At 58.4% G+C, this 20190-nt stretch overlaps 1 protein-coding gene across 1 annotated transcript in view; it reads left to right on the forward strand.

Moving 5' to 3' along the window:
* The first annotated feature begins 3954 nt into the window (after positions 1 to 3954).
* ube2g1a (ubiquitin-conjugating enzyme E2G 1a (UBC7 homolog, yeast)) overlaps positions 3955 to 20190 on the forward strand; it is a 96384-nt gene continuing 80148 nt past the window's right edge. Inside the window, exon 1 of the mRNA XM_070857371.1 lies at positions 3955 to 4157. Coding sequence (XP_070713472.1) covers positions 4112 to 4157 — 46 coding nt within the window. The 5' untranslated portion in view covers positions 3955 to 4111. The remainder of the gene's footprint in view (positions 4158 to 20190) is intronic.

Consider the following 20190-nt stretch of genomic DNA (forward strand, 5'->3'; position numbering starts at 1 on the left):
TCATCTATGTATATTGTAAACAGTTGTGATCCCAGCACCGATCCCTGTGGCACACCACGAACCACCGATTTCCAAGCCGAAAAGGACCAATTTATCCCGACTCTCTGCTTTCTATTAGCCAGCCAATTCTCTATCCATGCTAATACATTTCCTCTGACTCCGCGTACCTTTATCTTCTGCAGTAACCGTTTGTGTGGCACCTTATCAAATGCCTTTTGGAAATCTAAATACACCACATCGATCGGTACACCTCTATCCACCATGCTCGTTATATCCTCAAAGAATTCCAGTAAATTAGTTAAGCATTATTTCCCCTTCATGAATCCATGTTGCGTCTGCTTGACTGCACTATTCCTATCTAGATGTCCCGCTATTTCTTCCTTAATGATAGCTTCAAACATTTTCCCCCCAGCCTATAGTTACCTGCCTTTTGTCTGCCCCCCTTTTTAAACAGAGGCATTACATTAACTGCTTTCCAATCCGATGGTACCTCCCCAGAGTCCAGAGAATTTTGGTAGATTATAACGAATGCATCTGCTATAACTTCCGCCATCTCTTTTAATACCCTGGGATGCATTTCATCAGGACCAGGGGACTTGTCTACCTTGAGTCCCATTAGTCTGTCCAGCACTACCCCCCTAGTGATAGTGATTGTCTCAAGGTCCTCCATTCCCACATTCCCATGACCAGCAATTTTTGGCGTGGTTTTTGTGTCTTCCACTGTGAAGACCGAAGCAAAATAATTGTTTAAGGTCTCAGCCATTTCCACATTTCCCATTATTAAATCCCCCTCCTCATCTTCTAAGGGACCAAAATTTACTTTAGTCACTCTCTTCTGTTTTATATATCGGTAAAAGCTTTTACTATCTGTTTTTATGTTTTGTGCAAGTTTACTTTTGTAATCTATCTTTCCTTTCTTTATTGCTTTCGTAGTCATTCTTTGCTGTCGTTTAAAATTTTCCCAATCTTGCCACTAACCTTGGCCACCTTATACGCATTGGTTTTTAATTTGATACTCTCCTTTATTTCCTTGGCTGATTATCCGTTCTCTTACCGCCCTTCTTTTTCACTGGAATATATTTTTGTTGAGGACTATGAAAGAGCTCCTTAAAAGTCCTCCACTGTTCCTCAATTGTGCCACCGTTTAGTCTGTGTTCCCTGTCTACTTTAGCCAACTCTGCCCTCATCCCACTGTAGTTCCCTTTGTTTAAGCACAGTACACTCGTTTGAGACACTACTTCCTCACCCTCAATCTGTATTACAAATTCAACCATCTTTTACTTGGAGATCGTTTATTATTCCTGACTCATTACACAGGACCAGATCTAAGATAGCTTGCTCCCTTGTAGGTTCTGTAACATACTGTTCTAAGAAACAATCCCGTATGCATTCTATGAATTCCTCCTCCAGGCTACCCCGTGCAATTTGATTTGACCAATCGATATGTAGGTTAAAATCCCCCATGATTACTGCCGTTCCTTTTTCACATGCCTCCATTATTGCCTTGATTATTGTCCACCCCACCGTGAAGTTATTATTTGGGGGCCTATAAACTATGCCCACCAATGACTTTTCCCCCTTACTATCTCTAATCTCCACCCACTTTGATTCAACATTTTGTTCATTAGAGCTAATATCATCTCTCACAACTGCCCTGATATCATCCTTTATTAACAGAGCTAGCCCACCTCCTTTTCCTTCTTGTCTATCCTTCCGAATTGTCAGATACCCCTGTATATTTAATTCCCAGTATTGGCCACCCTGCAACCACGTTTCTGTAATGGCCACCAAATCATACCCATTTGTAATGATTTGTGCCGTCAACTCATTTACTTTATTTCGAATGCTGCGTGCGTTTAGGTCGAGTGTTTTAATACTAGTTTTTAAACCATGATTTTTAGTTTTGACCCCTTGTGCAGCCCCTTTATATTCATACATATTGTCCCTTCCTATCACCTTGTGGTTTACACTTACCCCAGTGCTACTCTGCTCTGTTGCCTCCTGCCTTTTGCATTCTTTCTTGGGCTCCTGTTCATCTGAGCTCTCACCCACTCTAACTAGCTCAGAGTCCTCTCCTGGGTTCCGAATACTCCTCGTATTGAGGCACCGAGCTTTCAGGCTTGCCTTTTTATTGCATTTTGACCCTTTAGAATTTTGCTGTACAGTGGCCCTTTTTGTTTTTTGCCTTGGGTTTCTCTGCCCTCCACTTTTACTCATCTCCTTTCTGTCTTTTGCTTCTGTCTCCATTTTGTTTCCCTCTGTCTCCCTGCATTGGTTCCCATCCCCCTGCCATATTAATTTAACTCCTCCCCAACAGCACTAGCAAACACTCCCCCGAGGACATTCGTTCCGGTCCTGCCCAGGTGCAGACCGGTTTATACTGGTCCCACCTCCCCCAGAACCGGTTCCAATGCCCCAGGAATTTGAATCCCTCCCTGCTGCACCACTGCTCAAGCCACGTATTCATGAGTTATCCTGCGATTCCTACTCTGACTAGCTCGTGACACTGGTCGAAATCCCGAGATTACTACTTTTGAGGTCCTACTTTTTAATTTAGCTGCTAGCTCCTTAAATTCGTCTCGTTTTTTACCTATATCGTTGGTACCTATATGCACCACAACAACTGGCTGTTCACCCTCCCTTTTCAGAATGTCCTGCACCCGCTCTGAGACATCCTTGACCCTTGCACCAGGGAGGCAACATACCATCCTGGAGTCTCGGTTGCGGCCACAGAAACCCCTATCTATTCCCCTTACAATCGAATCCCCTATCACTATTGCTCTCCCACTCTTTTTCCTGCCCTCCTGTGCAGCAGAGCCCACCACGGTGCCATGAACCTGGCTGCTGCTGCTCTCCCCTGATGAGTCATCCCCTCAACAGTACCTGTTTTGCAGGGCGATGACCGCAGGGGCCCCCTGCACTACCTTCCTTGCACTGCTCTTCCTGTTGGTCTTCAATTCCCTATCTGGCTGTGTACCCACTCCATGAGAGTTGAGCACAAAAATCTAAGCTGATACTCCAGTGCAGTACTTAGGGAGTGCTGCACTGCCATCTTTCGGATAAGACATTAAACCGAGATCCTGTCTGCCCTCTCAGGCGGGCGTAAAAGATCCCTTGGCACTATTTTAAAGACGAGCAGGGGAGTTATCCCTGATATCCTGGCCAATATTTATCCCTCAATCAACATAAAAACAGATTATCTGCTCATGGGAGCTTGCTGTGCGCAAATTGGCTGCTGCGTTTCCTACGTTACAACAGTGACTGCACGTCAAAAGAACTTCAGTGGCTGTAAAGCGATTTGGGATGTCCTGAGGTTGTGAAAGGCGGAATAGAAACGCAAGTCTTTCTTTCCTTAAGATGCCAATGTCCTCAATCAACTAATGCCAGAGTGTTGCTCCTGTTTGAAAGGCAACGATAATGCATGAAAGTCAAGTAAATAATGCCACTTCGTCAGCCTGTTTACCAACAGGATGTCAATGCTTTTTGTAGAGATACTTTCAGCTGTTATTATTGTGCTAAAAGTAATAAGGCAGCAAGATGTTAACATCCAAGCGCTTCCCAATACATATTGATGGCCACGATATCGTGTTTCATCAGCAGCAGTGCAAAAAACAACACTCCCCGCTGCACTTTGACAATTAATTTAGGAAACAAATTGCGCTGCCAATCTGCAGCGCGCTGTGCATTTGCTACCATATTTGGGAAAGTGGGGCGGGGCAGAGAGAGCAGCGCGACAAGGCAAGAGGCCGGCTCAAGCACACTTGTCGCAACACCCCTCCCTCCTCGCCCGCAGCGAGGTACAGCCCGCCTGACTGACACAGCTGACAGCCAACCGGATCGCGAGCAGCCGGCGCCGCTTAGCACCAATCAAAAACGCATGGGCCGAGCGCGGGCCCACAGCACGTTGGGGTGCGCGCGGGGGGAGAGAGAGAGAGAGAGAGAGCGAGCGAGCGAGCGAGCTTGGGTCGGCGACAGTGCGCATGCGCGGAGCAGGCCGGAGAACACATAAAACTTGAGGAGAAAGCGAGCGGAGGGGGAAAAGCTGGTGCGTGTGGGCGCGGATCGCGAGGGGGACATTGTTTGCTTTGTACTGCTTCACGTCCCGGGAAACATGACAGAGCCGCAGTCGGCACTCTTACTCCGCAGGCAGCTGGCAGGTAAAGGATAAATTTAGCGGCATCCCCTTCCCCTCTTTATTTAAGACTCTATAGCGACGGCCGTTGCACAACGCCGGGCGGGAAGCGCCTCACGAGCTCCGCCAGTCAGTCAGTCTCCATAAAATTGTTTGTTTTAAATAAAAACGGCTATGTGTCGGTTTTTACGCGGACGGGTAGTTTGGTTCTTACCGCCTGTTGAAGCCACAAGGCCCCGCTTCTTTGTCCGGTTACGGTCGCACTCCCCCCTCTCCCCCCCCCCCTCCTTTTTTTCTCTTCGGTCGCGCGTCTCCTCTCTTTACCCCCCCCCCCCCCCCCCCCCCGTGTCATTCGCTCTCCCTCCCCACCGTCACACATGGACCGGCTCGGCCTGCCCGCGCATGCGCATGGCGCCAAGCGTGTCAGGTAGAGGCGATGCTGGCTTGGCTGGAGGTTTCTGAGCCTCTATTGTTGGCTTTGACGTAAAAGAACAGCCGCACTCCTTTTTCTCTTTCCCCCCCCATTTATTTTCTATTCCAAAAATTAATCTCTCGAGCAGTATTGCACCAACCATGCATTTGTAAGAATCTCTCAGGAGTGGCCTATTTTAAGAAGCCACCCATTATAAATTAGCACTGACCAAACAATTTTTGCTAGTATTTTGTGTAATAGAGAAGGGTGCCCTTGATATTTCAATGGATCAATAAGACGTCTCTTTTAAATGGGTGTTGGAAGTTGTATTAAACACTTTGGTAGGGGTATAGCAGAGAGCTGGACTAATGATCTGGGGGCATGATAAATATCGCCACTGCAGGTGGGGCATTTAAAAAAACTAGTATTGGTAATGGTGACCATGAAACTATTCTGTTTATTTAAAAAGAAAATCTGGTTCACAAATGACCTTTTTTGGGGAAGGAAATCTGCTGCACTTACAAGGCCTGGCCTATGTTACTCAAGGCCCACTGCAATGTGGTTGACTCTTAGCCGAGCAAACCACTTGGTTGTATTCAAGAATGTGGCTTACCTTACCACTATCTCTAGGGCAATTGGGGATGGGCAATAAATGCTGGCCTTAAAGCCAAGCAAGATTGCTATTCCCTAGGATGTACATTTCAAGTGGAAGGAAGGTCTCCATAGGGGGAAATGTTCTGAGAAGGAAATAATACAAATGCTTCAGGTTTCTTGTGTTAGTGGAACATAACTTTATTCCAAGTATGCTAGTTGTTGAATATGTGGGGTGTGTCTTGGAGTTCTGGCACAGAATGCTGGCAACTCCCTTGTCTTTAAATACTGAAACTAGCTTTTTTAATCCAGATTTATTTAATTGAATTTAAATTCCCCAGCTGCCCTGGTGGGATTTGAACTCATGGCCCCAGATCATTAGTCTCTGAGCAGGTGGATGGATCTTTCCTTTACCATCTCCTCTGAAAATTGGCAATGCACCATTTCCTCAGTGTTGTGCTGAAGATTATGGGCCCCATGTCCTGGAGTGAGTTTGATCTAAATAGTAACAGGATAGTCAAAAGAAGGGTGGAATTGATTACAAACCAAAAATCTTGTGGTGGCAGAGGTACTGAATAAGTATATTGCATCTGTTTTAATAAAATAAGAGGATGCTGCCAATGTCACAGTAAATGAGGAGTTAGAAGAGAAATTGCATAGGATAAAAATTGATGGAGGTTCTTAAAAGGTTGGCAGTATTTGAAGTTTTAAAAAAAAAAGGTAACCTGGTCTGGATGGGATGCATCATGGGTTGTTGTGGGAAGCAAGGGTGGAAATAGCAGAAGCTCAAGCCCAGTCCCCATTGACTAGTGCGAAAGTGCCCACTATAATGCAATCTGCCTGCTATACGCTTAAAACCATCTGAATGAAGCTGCCCGAGGTCTCCACTTTCCAACTGTGTCCTGCGAACAGTGCAAACAGCTCGTTGACTCTGCTTAATGACCTGACTTTGCGCCAGAGAGGGTACAGAGGAGATTACTAGAGAGGATACGGAGGAGATTTATGAGTATGTTGCCAGGACTGGAGAATTTTAGCTGAGGAAAGATTGGATAGGCTGGGTTTATTTATAAGATAATGAGGGGGCTCGACAAGGTGGATGCAGAGAGGATATTTCCACTCGTAGGAGAAACTAAAACTAGAGGACATAGTCTTTAGAATAAGGGACTGACAATTTAAAACTGAGATGAGGAGAAATTTCTTTGTGTTGTAAATCTATGGAATTCTCTGCCTCAGAGGGCTGTGGAGGCTGGGTCATTGAATATATTTAAGGTGGAGGTAGACAGATTTTTGAGCGATTTTTAAGGGAGTAAAGGGTTATGGGGAACGGGCAGGCATGTGGAACTGTCCATGTTCAGATCAGCTATAATGAATGGCGGAGCAGGCTCAATGGGCCAAATGGCCTACTACTTCTCCTATTTCTTGTGCAACCTTATTGAGTGGCTAGGAAGGACCTATTTCCCTTAGCAGAAGGGTTAAGAACCAGGGGGCATAGATTTAAAGTAATTGGTAGGAGGTTTAGAGGGGATTTGAGGGGAAATTTCTGACGGTGATGGGGGTCTGGAACTCCCTGCCTAAGAGTGGTAGAGGCAGAAACCCTCACCACATTTTAAAAAGTGTTTGGAATGGGCACTTGAAGTGCTGTAACCTAACCTACAGGGCTATGGACCAAGAGCTGGAAAGTGGAATTTAGCTGGATAGCTCTTGGTCGGCTGACGTGGACACGATGGGCCGAAGTGGCCTCCTTCTGTGCTGTAAATTTCTATGATTTGCTTCAAATCAGCAGAGCTTTTAAATCACTAATTATAGAACGGAACAAAATGATTGGTGCGCTTAATATATTTTAAGCAACGCCTTGTAATTGTACAGTAATGACTCGGTTTAGCCATTTGCCTGATCTCGCAGCTGCCCATGGTTGCGCGCAGTGTAAGTTGTGGGAACTGCATAATTTTATAATGTAGTTTTTTTTTGTCCTTGGAATGTCCCTGAGGTCTTCACATCAATGAATTCACTTTTTGAAGAGTCATTACTATTTTACGGGAGACGTGGCAGCCAACTTGCACGCGGCAATATCCGCCGAATGGAAAATGTAGTGAATACCCAGTCTTTGGTTGAGCGAAGTTAATAAGTACTAATGTGATCATCCCCATCCCTTTTTGAATGTTGCTATGAGTTTTACTGTACACCTGTACAGTAGAATGTAGCACAATTGTACTTGGTACCTGTGACAATACAGCACTCCATATTACACCAAGTCAGCCTAGGTTATATACTGAAGTGGACCTTGAACCCACAAACTTCTGGTTTGAAGTGAGGGTATTAATGAACTGAGCCAAGGTGACAAATCAATTATTAATCTGATTATTGTGGATCTAGTTTCCCCCCCCCTGCCCCAACCAGGTTTAAGGTTTATTCATCTAATCATCAGTCACCAGTCAAAATGACCCTTTCTTCCACAGATGAGGGCTGTGGAGGAACTTAGCACTCAGGAGTTTACCTTCTGTGGGGCTCAAAAGAAATGTGTAATTTTCTGGTCCTAGGTAATCTTTACCTTGACACGAGCAAGCTGAGGATCACCTAGCCCCATAAAATGACTTTCTTGTATCTCTTGTGTACTGGCAAAATACAGTAGAGATCCCATGGACTGGGGGAGCTATAAAGAACAGCAAAGTGGTAAGACCTGCAAAAAGAAATAACGAGAAAAAGCTTGAGGATATTGAGGTCAACACTAACGGTTTTTGCAACCATATTAAGAGAAAGAAGGTGACTAAGCATAAAGTGGGCCCTTTAATAACAGTCGCTGGTGATGTGCAATTGGAAATCAGGAAATGGCAGTCTTAGTAAATAGCTACTTTTGTATAGGTTGTCGTATAGGATCAGGAAAATACTAGATTCAAGGAAAGCTAAAAATAAATCAAGGGGAGGAACAAACTAGATTCAATACAAGTTTTTTATATTTAAAAATAAATGGTAATGGAGAGACTAATGTTAAAGATTGACAAACCTCCAGGACCCAATTATTTCCAACCCTGGGTCTTAAAAGAAGTAGGAAATTGTTGATGCGTTAATCATGATCTTTCAAAACTCAATTGTTTTCTGGAATTGTCCCCTTGGGTTGGAATATCTTGGTCACTTCACTGTTTTGTTTAAGAAGGGTAAGAGATAAACTAGGACATTATCGACCTCTTCATCATAGGCAGTCCCTTGAATTCGAGGAAGACTTGCTTCCACTCTAAAAGTGAGTTCTCAGGTGACTGGACAGTCCAATATGGGAACTATAGTCTCTGTCACAGGTGGGACAGACTGTCATTGGAGAAAAGTATGGGTGGGAGTCTGATTTTCCGCACGTTCCTTCCGCTGTCTGCGCTTGTTTTCTGCATGCTCTCGGCGACGAGACTCGAGGTGCTCGGCGCCCTCCCGGATGCACTTCCTCCACTTAGGATGGTCTTTTGCCAGGGACTCCCAGGTGTCAGTGGGGATGTTGCACTTAATCAAGGAGGCTTTGAGGGTGTCCTTGAAACGTTTCCTCTGTCCACCTGGGGCTTGCTTGCCATGTAGGAGTTCTGAGTAGAGCGCTTGCTTTGTTCGCATGCCTGACAATATTCCCAATGTGCCCTGCCCAATGGAGCTGGTCGAGTGTGGTCAGTGCTTCGATGCTAGGGATGTTGGCCTGATCAAGGACACTTAATGTTGGTATGTCTATGCTCCCAGGGGATTTGCAGAATCTTGCGGAGACATCGTTGGTGGTATTTCTCCAGTGATTTGAGATGTCTACTGTATATGGTCCACGTCTCTGAGGCGTAGAGGAGGGAGGGTATCACTACAGCCCTGTAGACCATAAGCTTTGTGCCGGATTTGAGGGCATGATCTTCGAACACTCTCTTCCTCAGGTGGCCGACAGCTGCGCTGGCGAGGTGTTGAACCTCGTCGTCTATGTCTGCCCATGCTGATAATAGGCTCCCGAGGTATGGAAAGCGGTCCACGTTGTCCAGGGTCATGTGGGCCTTGATGACTGGGTGGCAGTGCTGTGTGGTGGGGTCATGTTGGTGGAGGACCTTTTCGTGTAAGGCCCATGCTTTTGTACGACTCGGTGAAGATGTTGACGATGATTTGGAGTTCAACCTCTGCGCGCAGACGCAAATGTCGTCCGCGTACTGTAGTTCAGCGACAGAGGATGGGACCGTCCTGGATCTGGCCTGAAGGCGACAAAGGTTAAACAGGTTCCCACTGGTTTTAAAGTTTAGTTCCAATCCAGTGGGTAGTTTGTTGAGTGAGATGGGGCATTGCAGTGAGGAAGATTGAGAAGAGGGTTGGTGTGATGGCGCAGCTCTCTTATCCCCAGTCCGGACGTTGATTGGGTCTGTGGCGGATCCGTTGGTCAGGATCACTGCTTGCATGTCATGGAGCAGGCGGAGGATGGTGACAAACTTTTGGGGGCAACCAAAACGGAGGAGGACGCTCCATAGTCCTCGCAGTTAAGTGTCAAAGGCCTTTAAGGTCAAAGAAGGCCATGTACAAAGGTTGGTGCTGTTCCCTGCATTTCTCGCCATAAAATAATGTACGAGATTGAGGTCCAAGAAAATAAATCAGTGTTTGCAACCATCTTCAGCCAGAATTGCCGAGTGGATGATCCATATTGGCCTCCTGAGGTGTCCACCATTACAAAAGCCAGTCTTCAGCCAATTGGATTCACTCCACGTCATATCAAGAAACGGCTGAACGCACTGGATCATGCAAATGCAATGGGCCCTGACAACATCCCGGCTGTCGTGCTGAAGACTTGTGCTCCAGAACTGGCCACTCCTCTAGCCAAGCTGTTCCAGGTCAGCTACAATACTGGCATCTATCTGACAATGTGGAAAACTGCCCAGGTATGTCCTGTCTACAAAAGGCAGGACAAATCTAATCCGGCCAAGTACTGCCCCTTCAGTCTACACTCAATCGTCAGCAAAAGCGATGCTTGCTCACCGATGCCCAGTTTGGGTTCTGTTAGGACCACTTGTCTCCAAACCTCATTACAGCCTTGGTCCAAACATGGACAAAAGAGCTGAATTGGTGAGGTGAGAGTGACTGCCCTTGACATCAAGACAGCATTTGACCGAGCGTGGCATCAAGGAGCCCTAGTAAAACTGAAGTCAATGGGAATCTGGGAGGGAGGGGGAAAATCCACTCGCTGGAGTCATACTTGGCACAAAGAAAGATGGTTGTGGTGGTTGGAGGTCAATCGTCTCTGCCCCAAGACATTGCTGTAGGAGTTCCACAGGGCAGTGACCTAGGCCCAACCATCGTCAGCTGCTTCAATGACCTTCCTGCCATCATAAGGTCAGAAGTAGGGATGTTTGCTGATTGCAGTGTTCAGTGCCATTCTCAACTCCTGAAGACAATGGAACAGTCCATGCCCACATGTAATAAGACCCTTATGACGTTCAGGCTTCGGCTGATAAGTGGCAAGTAATATTTGTGCCACAAGTGCCAGGCAATGACTTATCTCCAACAAGCGAGAGTCTAACCACTGCCCCTTGACATTCAACGGCATTACCATCAATATCTTGGGGGGTCACCATTGACCAAAAACTTGACTGGACCAGCCACACACACACACTGGCTGTACGAGCAGGTCAGAGGCTGAGTATCCTGTGGCAAGTGTCTCCTCTCCTGACTCCCCAAAGCCTTTCCACCATCTACAAGGCACAAGTTGGGAATGCAATGCCGGGATGAGTGCAGCACCAACAATACTCAAGAAGCCTGACATCATCCAGGACAAAGTAGCCCGCTTCATCGGTACTCGATCCACCACTTTAAACATTCACTCCCTCCACTGTGCTGCAGTGTGTACAATCTTAAAGATGCGCTGCAACAACTTGCTAAGGTGTCTCCTGCAACCCCTCCCAAACCTACTATCTACCACCTAGAAGGACAAGGACAAGGGTAGTGGGTGTGTGGGAACACCACCACCTTTCCTTTCCCCTCCATGTCACACACCATCCTGACTTGGAAGTATATTGCCATTTCTTTATCGTCGCTGGGTCAAATTCCTGTAAAGCACTGGGGGTACCTTCACCGCTCAGACTGCAGTGGTTCAAGAAGGCTGCTCACCACCACCTTCTAGGGCAATTCGGGATGGGCAATAAAATGTTGGCCTTGTCAGCGATGCCCACATCCCATGAATGAATTATAAAAACAAATGTATAAAAAAATTTAATGAAACTTGAGCCTTTATCTCCAGAGGGCTGGAATACAAAGAGGTGGAAGCTGTGCATCAGCTGCAGAGTTCTGTTTGCCCCCATGTGGAGGAGGAGGGGGGGAGGGGAGAGAGAAAGGGAAGAGTAGTGGGAGATTTGGCCAGGGATTTATCTCCTTGTTGACTTCTGACCCCTGCTAGAAGTGTACATGTTGCGTTATGACCAGTCAGACTTTCCTGATTCAGCTCCAGGCTGAATAGCCTCCCACTACCATTGTCCATAGTCATATACCTCAGCCAAATGGCTATTTATTGGAGGTGATTGCCAACACTGGACCATAATCCAAGGAAAGGGTAAGTCAATATTCATTTTGAAGCTATACTTAAAACATTTTTGTGTTGATTTTGAGATCTAAGAATCACATTTCAAAATTCAGGCAATACAAGCTGCACTAATGTGATTTTCTCAATCATTTACATCTTCCAGTGAAATTGATTGATGGCTTTTTAAAATTAGCTGGACCGTTAGTAAATCTACACCAAGATGTGACCCTGAGCTAGATAGAGCACAAATGTCTAAAGATTGATTCCTGGTCTATTTTGAATGATGCTCCCTGCCCCCACAATTGAATAGCCTGCCAATATTTTGTCTAGGCTCGCATGAAAACTAACCACGTGGGTAAGTTATTAGAAGGCAGTTGGCACTAGTTCAAAAATATCTGCAGATGCTGCCTTCTGTAAAGGAACACTGCCTAGAATTTTAATGCTATTACATCATGGTTATGGTAAAGACTGCATGCTTTACACAATCCACATGCACATCTATGCAAAAATAAATATGCTGGTCTCTTATTGTAAAATGGATTATGCCTTACAAAAAATAACATTTAGTTCACTGCAACTTGGTACCAGGAGTCCATCACATTGAAAATTGTCCAGAATTCACAATTGTTTGTTTCAAATTGCTGTGACTGCAAACTGCTTTCAGCACGTTGCCTGCTTTTTGAAAGGATGCATAATGCAACACTTTCCAAACTGTTGGTCTAGAGGAATTTTAAATCCTCGTTTTATCCCTTTTGCGAGAGTGAATGGATGAGCAGGTGGAACTGTATGCCAAAATGTAGTGTAATTACAGTCTATGGGTAAACTAAGACCATTTGCAGTCTGTTCCTGTGTGCTCACTTGACTGTTGATTGTCTTTAGATTACTCTCTAACATGGTCGCCAAGGATTCGCTTGGTTGTCATGGCTCCATTTAATGGCCGACCAACTGAGACAATCTCCGATTATGCGGGCGGGGGCTCCACTGTTTGACTATTGGTTAGTCTATTTGAGCTGCTAATCTTGGTAGAATTCTGCCTTGGAGTACCAACATGCTGCAGTGCTACAATGGAGTATCACTGAATTGATCTTGGTTCAACTGCAGGGAAGTCCTAGTAAGGTTTGGTGCCTCCTTGCACGTCCTAGTGGCTGGCCAGAGTTCTTTGACATTCGGGGCCCAAGTTTAGAGCAGCGCCGAGAACGGCGCAATCCCGACCTGGACGCCCGTTTTTCACGCCACAAAGTGTGTCGAAAAAAACCCTTCCAGATTCTCCAACTCCCTGCAGGTCCTCTGGCCCGCGGCGCAGCGCAGCAGGAGCTGTAGGGGGCGGAGCAAGGTCCCTGCGCCGAAAACAGTGCCAGGATCGCTGCACATGCGCGCTACAGTGGGCGCGCAAGTGCAGTAGCTCCAGGCGCCCAAAACTGTGTGGGAGGGGCCTGAAGCACGCAGCCCCTGGCCGAATGGCCTCACTGGGGCTGCATGAATAAGGCTCCTCCCACGGCCAGCTCCTGCTTCCCGACCAACTCCCCCCGCCCCCCCCCCAGTCTCCTCCCCCCGCCCCCCCCAGTCTCCTCCCCCCGCCCCCCCCAGTCTCCTCCCCCCGCCCCCCCCAGTCTCCTCCCCCCGCCCCCCCCAGTCTCCTCCCCCCGCCCCCCCCAGTCTCCTCCCCCCGCCCCCCCCAGTCTCCTCCCCCCGCCCCCCCCAGTCTCCTCCCCCCGCCCCCCCCAGTCTCCTCCCCCCGCCCCCCCCAGTCTCCTCCCCCCGCCCCCCCCAGTCTCCTCCCCCCGCCCCCCCCAGTCTCCTCCCCCCGCCCCCCCCAGTCTCCTCCCCCCGCCCCCCCCAGTCTCCTCCCCCCGCCCCCCCCAGTCTCCTCCCCCCGCCCCCCCCAGTCTCCTCCCCCCGCCCCCCCCAGTCTCCTCCCCCCGCCCCCCCCAGTCTCCTCCCCCCGCCCCCCCCAGTCTCCTCCCCCCGCCCCCCCCAGTCTCCTCCCCCCGCCCCCCCCAGTCTCCTCCCCCCGCCCCCCCCAGTCTCCTCCCCCCGCCCCCCCCAGTCTCCTCCCCCCGCCCCCCCCAGTCTCCTCCCCCCGCCCCCCCCAGTCTCCTCCCCCCGCCCCCCCCAGTCTCCTCCCCCCGCCCCCCCCAGTCTCCTCCCCCCGCCCCCCCCAGTCTCCTCCCCCCGCCCCCCCCAGTCTCCTCCCCCCGCCCCCCCCAGTCTCCTCCCCCCGCCCCCCCCAGTCTCCTCCCCCCGCCCCCCCCAGTCTCCTCCCCCCGCCCCCCCCAGTCTCCTCCCCCCGCCCCCCCCAGTCTCCTCCCCCCGCCCCCCCCAGTCTCCTCCCCCCGCCCCCCCCAGTCTCCTCCCCCGCCCCCCCCAGTCTCCTCCCCCCGCCCCCCCCAGTCTCCTCCCCCCGCCCCCCCCAGTCTCCTCCCCCCGCCCCCCCCAGTCTCCTCCCCCCGCCCCCCCCAGTCTCCTCCCCCCGCCCCCCCCAGTCTCCTCCCCCCGCCCCCCCCAGTCTCCTCCCCCGCCCCCCCAGTCTCCTCCCCCCGCCCCCCCCAGTCTCCTCCCCCCGCCCCCCCCAGTCTCCTCCCCCCGCCCCCCCCAGTCTCCTCCCCCGCCCCCCCAGTCTCGTCTCCTCCCCCCGCCCCCCCCAGTCTCCTCCCCCCGCCCCCCCCAGTCTCCTCCCCCCGCCCCCCCCAGTCTCCTCCCCCCGCCCCCCCCCAGTCTCCTCCCCCCGCCCCCCCCAGTCTCCTCCCCCCGCCCCCCCCAGTCTCCTCCCCCCGCCCCCCCAGTCTCCTCCCCCCGCCCCCCCCAGTCTCCTCCCCCCGCCCCCCCCAGTCTCCTCCCCCCGCCCCCCCCAGTCTCCTCCCCCCGCCCCCCCCAGTCTCCTCCCCCCGCCCCCCCCAGTCTCCTCCCCCCGCCCCCCCCAGTCTCCTCCCCCCGCCCCCCCCAGTCTCCTCCCCCCGCCCCCCCCAGTCTCCTCCCCCCGCCCCCCCCAGTCTCCTCCCCCCGCCCCCCCCAGTCTCCTCCCCCCGCCCCCCCCAGTCTCCTCCCCCCGCCCCCCCAGTCTCCTCCCCCCGCCCCCCCAGTCTCCTCCCCCCGCCCCCCCCAGTCTCCTCCCCCCGCCCCCCCAGTCTCCTCCCCCCGCCCCCCCCAGTCTCCTCCCCCCGCCCCCCCAGTCTCCTCCCCCCGCCCCCCCCAGTCTCCTCCCCCCGCCCCCCCAGTCTCCTCCCCCCGCCCCCCCAGTCTCCTCCCCCCGCCCCCCCCAGTCTCCTCCCCCCGCCCCCCCAGTCTCCTCCCCCCGCCCCCCCCAGTCTCCTCCCCCCGCCCCCCCCAGTCTCCTCCCCCGCCCCCCCAGTCTCCTCCCCCCGCCCCCCCCAGTCTCCTCCCCCCGCCCCCCCCAGTCTCCTCCCCCCGCCCCCCCAGTCTCCTCCCCCCGCCCCCCCCCAGTCTCCTCCCCCCGCCCCCCCCAGTCTCCTCCCCCCGCCCCCCCCAGTCTCCTCCCCCCGCCCCCCCCAGTCTCCTCCCCCCGCCCCCCCAGTCTCCTCCCCCCGCCCCCCCCAGTCTCCTCCCCCCGCCCCCCCAGTCTCCTCCCCCCGCCCCCCCCCAGTCTCCTCCCCCCGCCCCCCCAGTCTCCTCCCCCCCGCCCCCCCCAGTCTCCTCCCCCCGCCCCCCCCAGTCTCCTCCCCCCGCCCCCCCCAGTCTCCTCCCCCCGCCCCCCCCAGTCTCCTCCCCCCGCCCCCCCCAGTCTCCTCCCCCCGCCCCCCCCAGTCTCCTCCCCCCGCCCCCCCAGTCTCCTCCCCCCGCCCCCCCAGTCTCCTCCCCCCGCCCCCCCCAGTCTCCTCCCCCCGCCCCCCCCAGTCTCCTCCCCCCGCCCCCCCAGTCTCCTCCCCCCGCCCCCCCCCAGTCTCCTCCCCCCGCCCCCCCCAGTCTCCTCCCCCCGCCCCCCCCAGTCTCCTCCCCCCGCCCCCCCCAGTCTCCTCCCCCCGCCCCCCCAGTCTCCTCCCCCCGCCCCCCCCAGTCTCCTCCCCCCGCCCCCCCCAGTCTCCTCCCCCCGCCCCCCCCAGTCTCCTCCCCCCGCCCCCCCAGTCTCCTCCCCCCGCCCCCCCCAGTCTCCTCCCCCCGCCCCCCCCAGTCTCCTCCCCCCGCCCCCCCCAGTCTCCTCCCCCCGCCCCCCCCAGTCTCCTCCCCCCGCCCCCCCCAGTCTCCTCCCCCCGCCCCCCCCAGTCTCCTCCCCCCGCCCCCCCCAGTCTCCTCCCCCCGCCCCCCCCAGTCTCCTCCCCCCGCCCCCCCCAGTCTCCTCCCCCCGCCCCCCCCAGTCTCCTCCCCCCGCCCCCCCCAGTCTCCTCCCCCCGCCCCCCCCAGTCTCCTCCCCCCGCCCCCCCCAGTCTCCTCCCCCCGCCCCCCCCAGTCTCCTCCCCCCGCCCCCCCCAGTCTCCTCCCCCCGCCCCCCCCAGTCTCCTCCCCCCGCCCCCCCAGTCTCCTCCCCCCGCCCCCCCAGTCTCCTCCCCCCGCCCCCCCCAGTCTCCTCCCCCCGCCCCCCCAGTCTCCTCCCCCCCGCCCCCCCCAGTCTCCTCCCCCCGCCCCCCCCAGTCTCCTCCCCCCGCCCCCCCCAGTCTCCTCCCCCCGCCCCCCCCAGTCTCCTCCCCCCGCCCCCCCCAGTCTCCTCCCCCCGCCCCCCCCAGTCTCCTCCCCCCGCCCCCCCCAGTCTCCTCCCCCCGCCCCCCCCAGTCTCCTCCCCCCGCCCCCCCCAGTCTCCTCCCCCCGCCCCCCCCAGTCTCCTCCCCCCGCCCCCCCCAGTCTCCTCCCCCCGCCCCCCCCAGTCTCCTCCCCCCGCCCCCCCCAGTCTCCTCCCCCCGCCCCCCCAGTCTCCTCCCCCCGCCCCCCCCAGTCTCCTCCCCCCGCCCCCCCCAGTCTCCTCCCCCCGCCCCCCCAGTCTCCTCCCCCCGCCCCCCCCAGTCTCCTCCCCCCGCCCCCCCCAGTCTCCTCCCCCGCCCCCCCAGTCTCCTCCCCCCGCCCCCCCAGTCTCCTCCCCCCGCCCCCCCCAGTCTCCTCCCCCCGCCCCCCCCAGTCTCCTCCCCCCGCCCCCCCCAGTCTCCTCCCCCCGCCCCCCCAGTCTCCTCCCCCCGCCCCCCCCAGTCTCCTCCCCCCGCCCCCCCCAGTCTCCTCCCCCCGCCCCCCCCAGTCTCCTCCCCCCGCCCCCCCAGTCTCCTCCCCCCGCCCCCCCCAGTCTCCTCCCCCCGCCCCCCCCAGTCTCCTCCCCCCGCCCCCCCCAGTCTCCTCCCCCCGCCCCCCCCAGTCTCCTCCCCCCGCCCCCCCCAGTCTCCTCCCCCCGCCCCCCCCAGTCTCCTCCCCCCGCCCCCCCCAGTCTCCTCCCCCCGCCCCCCCCAGTCTCCTCCCCCCGCCCCCCCAGTCTCCTCCCCCCGCCCCCCCCAGTCTCCTCCCCCCGCCCCCCCCAGTCTCCTCCCCCCGCCCCCCCCAGTCTCCTCCCCCCGCCCCCCCCAGTCTCCTCCCCCCGCCCCCCCCAGTCTCCTCCCCCCGCCCCCCCCAGTCTCCTCCCCCCGCCCCCCCAGTCTCCTCCCCCCGCCCCCCCCAGTCTCCTCCCCCCGCCCCCCCCAGTCTCCTCCCCCCGCCCCCCCCAGTCTCCTCCCCCCGCCCCCCCCAGTCTCCTCCCCCCGCCCCCCCCAGTCTCCTCCCCCCGCCCCCCCCAGTCTCCTCCCCCCGCCCCCCCCAGTCTCCTCCCCCCGCCCCCCCCAGTCTCCTCCCCCCGCCCCCCCCAGTCTCCTCCCCCCGCCCCCCCCAGTCTCCTCCCCCGCCCCCCCCAGTCTCCTCCCCCGCCCCCCCCAGTCTCCTCCCCCCGCCCCCCCCAGTCTCCTCCCCCGCCCCCCCAGTCTCCTCCCCCCGCCCCCCCCAGTCTCCTCCCCCCGCCCCCCCCAGTCTCCTCCCCCCGCCCCCCCCAGTCTCCTCCCCCGCCCCCCCCAGTCTCCTCCCCCCGCCCCCCCCAGTCTCCTCCCCCCGCCCCCCCCAGTCTCCTCCCCCCGCCCCCCCCAGTCTCCTCCCCCCGCCCCCCCCAGTCTCCTCCCCCCGCCCCCCCCAGTCTCCTCCCCCCGCCCCCCCAGTCTCCTCCCCCCGCCCCCCCCAGTCTCCTCCCCCCGCCCCCCCCAGTCTCCTCCCCCCGCCCCCCCCAGTCTCCTCCCCCCGCCCCCCCCAGTCTCCTCCCCCCGCCCCCCCCAGTCTCCTCCCCCCGCCCCCCCCAGTCTCCTCCCCCCGCCCCCCCCAGTCTCCTCCCCCCGCCCCCCCCAGTCTCCTCCCCCCGCCCCCCCCAGTCTCCTCCCCCCGCCCCCCCCAGTCTCCTCCCCCCGCCCCCCCCAGTCTCCTCCCCCCGCCCCCCCCAGTCTCCTCCCCCCGCCCCCCCCAGTCTCCTCCCCCCGCCCCCCCCAGTCTCCTCCCCCCGCCCCCCCCAGTCTCCTCCCCCCGCCCCCCCCAGTCTCCTCCCCCCGCCCCCCCCAGTCTCCTCCCCCCGCCCCCCCCAGTCTCCTCCCCCCGCCCCCCCCAGTCTCCTCCCCCCGCCCCCCCCAGTCTCCTCCCCCCGCCCCCCCCAGTCTCCTCCCCCCGCCCCCCCCAGTCTCCTCCCCCCGCCCCCCCCAGTCTCCTCCCCCCGCCCCCCCCAGTCTCCTCCCCCCGCCCCCCCCAGTCTCCTCCCCCCGCCCCCCCCAGTCTCCTCCCCCCGCCCCCCCCAGTCTCCTCCCCCCGCCCCCCCCAGTCTCCTCCCCCCGCCCCCCCCAGTCTCCTCCCCCCGCCCCCCCCAGTCTCCTCCCCCCGCCCCCCCCAGTCTCCTCCCCCCGCCCCCCCCAGTCTCCTCCCCCCGCCCCCCCCAGTCTCCTCCCCCCGCCCCCCCCAGTCTCCTCCCCCCGCCCCCCCCAGTCTCCTCCCCCCGCCCCCCCCAGTCTCCTCCCCCCGCCCCCCCCAGTCTCCTCCCCCCGCCCCCCCCAGTCTCCTCCCCCCGCCCCCCCCAGTCTCCTCCCCCCGCCCCCCCCAGTCTCCTCCCCCCGCCCCCCCCAGTCTCCTCCCCCCGCCCCCCCCAGTCTCCTCCCCCCGCCCCCCCCAGTCTCCTCCCCCCGCCCCCCCCAGTCTCCTCCCCCCGCCCCCCCCAGTCTCCTCCCCCCGCCCCCCCCAGTCTCCTCCCCCCGCCCCCCCCAGTCTCCTCCCCCCGCCCCCCCCAGTCTCCTCCCCCCGCCCCCCCCAGTCTCCTCCCCCCGCCCCCCCCAGTCTCCTCCCCCCGCCCCCCCCAGTCTCCTCCCCCCGCCCCCCCCAGTCTCCTCCCCCCGCCCCCCCCAGTCTCCTCCCCCCGCCCCCCCCAGTCTCCTCCCCCCGCCCCCCCCAGTCTCCTCCCCCCGCCCCCCCCAGTCTCCTCCCCCCGCCCCCCCCAGTCTCCTCCCCCCGCCCCCCCCAGTCTCCTCCCCCCGCCCCCCCCAGTCTCCTCCCCCCGCCCCCCCCAGTCTCCTCCCCCCGCCCCCCCCAGTCTCCTCCCCCCGCCCCCCCCAGTCTCCTCCCCCCGCCCCCCCCAGTCTCCTCCCCCCGCCCCCCCCAGTCTCCTCCCCCCGCCCCCCCCAGTCTCCTCCCCCCGCCCCCCCCAGTCTCCTCCCCCCGCCCCCCCCAGTCTCCTCCCCCCGCCCCCCCCAGTCTCCTCCCCCCGCCCCCCCCAGTCTCCTCCCCCCGCCCCCCCCAGTCTCCTCCCCCCGCCCCCCCCAGTCTCCTCCCCCCGCCCCCCCCAGTCTCCTCCCCCCGCCCCCCCCAGTCTCCTCCCCCCGCCCCCCCAGTCTCCTCCCCCCGCCCCCCCCAGTCTCCTCCCCCCGCCCCCCCCAGTCTCCTCCCCCCGCCCCCCCCAGTCTCCTCCCCCCGCCCCCCCCAGTCTCCTCCCCCCGCCCCCCCCAGTCTCCTCCCCCCGCCCCCCCCAGTCTCCTCCCCCCGCCCCCCCCAGTCTCCTCCCCCCGCCCCCCCAGTCTCCTCCCCCCGCCCCCCCCAGTCTCCTCCCCCCGCCCCCCCCAGTCTCCTCCCCCCGCCCCCCCCAGTCTCCTCCCCCCGCCCCCCCCAGTCTCCTCCCCCCGCCCCCCCCAGTCTCCTCCCCCCGCCCCCCCCAGTCTCCTCCCCCCGCCCCCCCCAGTCTCCTCCCGCCGCCCCCCCCAGTCTCCTCCCCCCCGCCGCCCCCCCAGTCTCCTCCCCCCCGCCCCCCCCCCCAGTCTCCTCCCCCCCGCCGCCCCCCCCAGTCTCCTCCCCCCCGCCCCCCCCCCAGTCTGTAAGGGCCATATCTAACTCCCTCTTGAATAAATCTAATGAACTGGCATCAACAACTCTCTGCGGCGGGGAATTCCATAGGTTAACAACTCTTGAGTGAAGAAGTTTCTCCTCATCTCAGTCCTAAATGGCCTACCCCTTATCCTAAGACTATGTTCTCTGGTTCTGGACTTCCCCAACATCGGGAACATTTTTCCCGCATCTCACCTGTCCAGTCCCATCAGAATCTTATACATTTCTGTGAGATCTCTTCTCATCCTTCTAAAC

The sequence above is a fragment of the Pristiophorus japonicus genome, chromosome 16, assembly GCF_044704955.1.
Source record: "Pristiophorus japonicus isolate sPriJap1 chromosome 16, sPriJap1.hap1, whole genome shotgun sequence".
In the NCBI taxonomy this organism is placed as follows: domain Eukaryota; kingdom Metazoa; phylum Chordata; class Chondrichthyes; family Pristiophoridae; genus Pristiophorus; species Pristiophorus japonicus.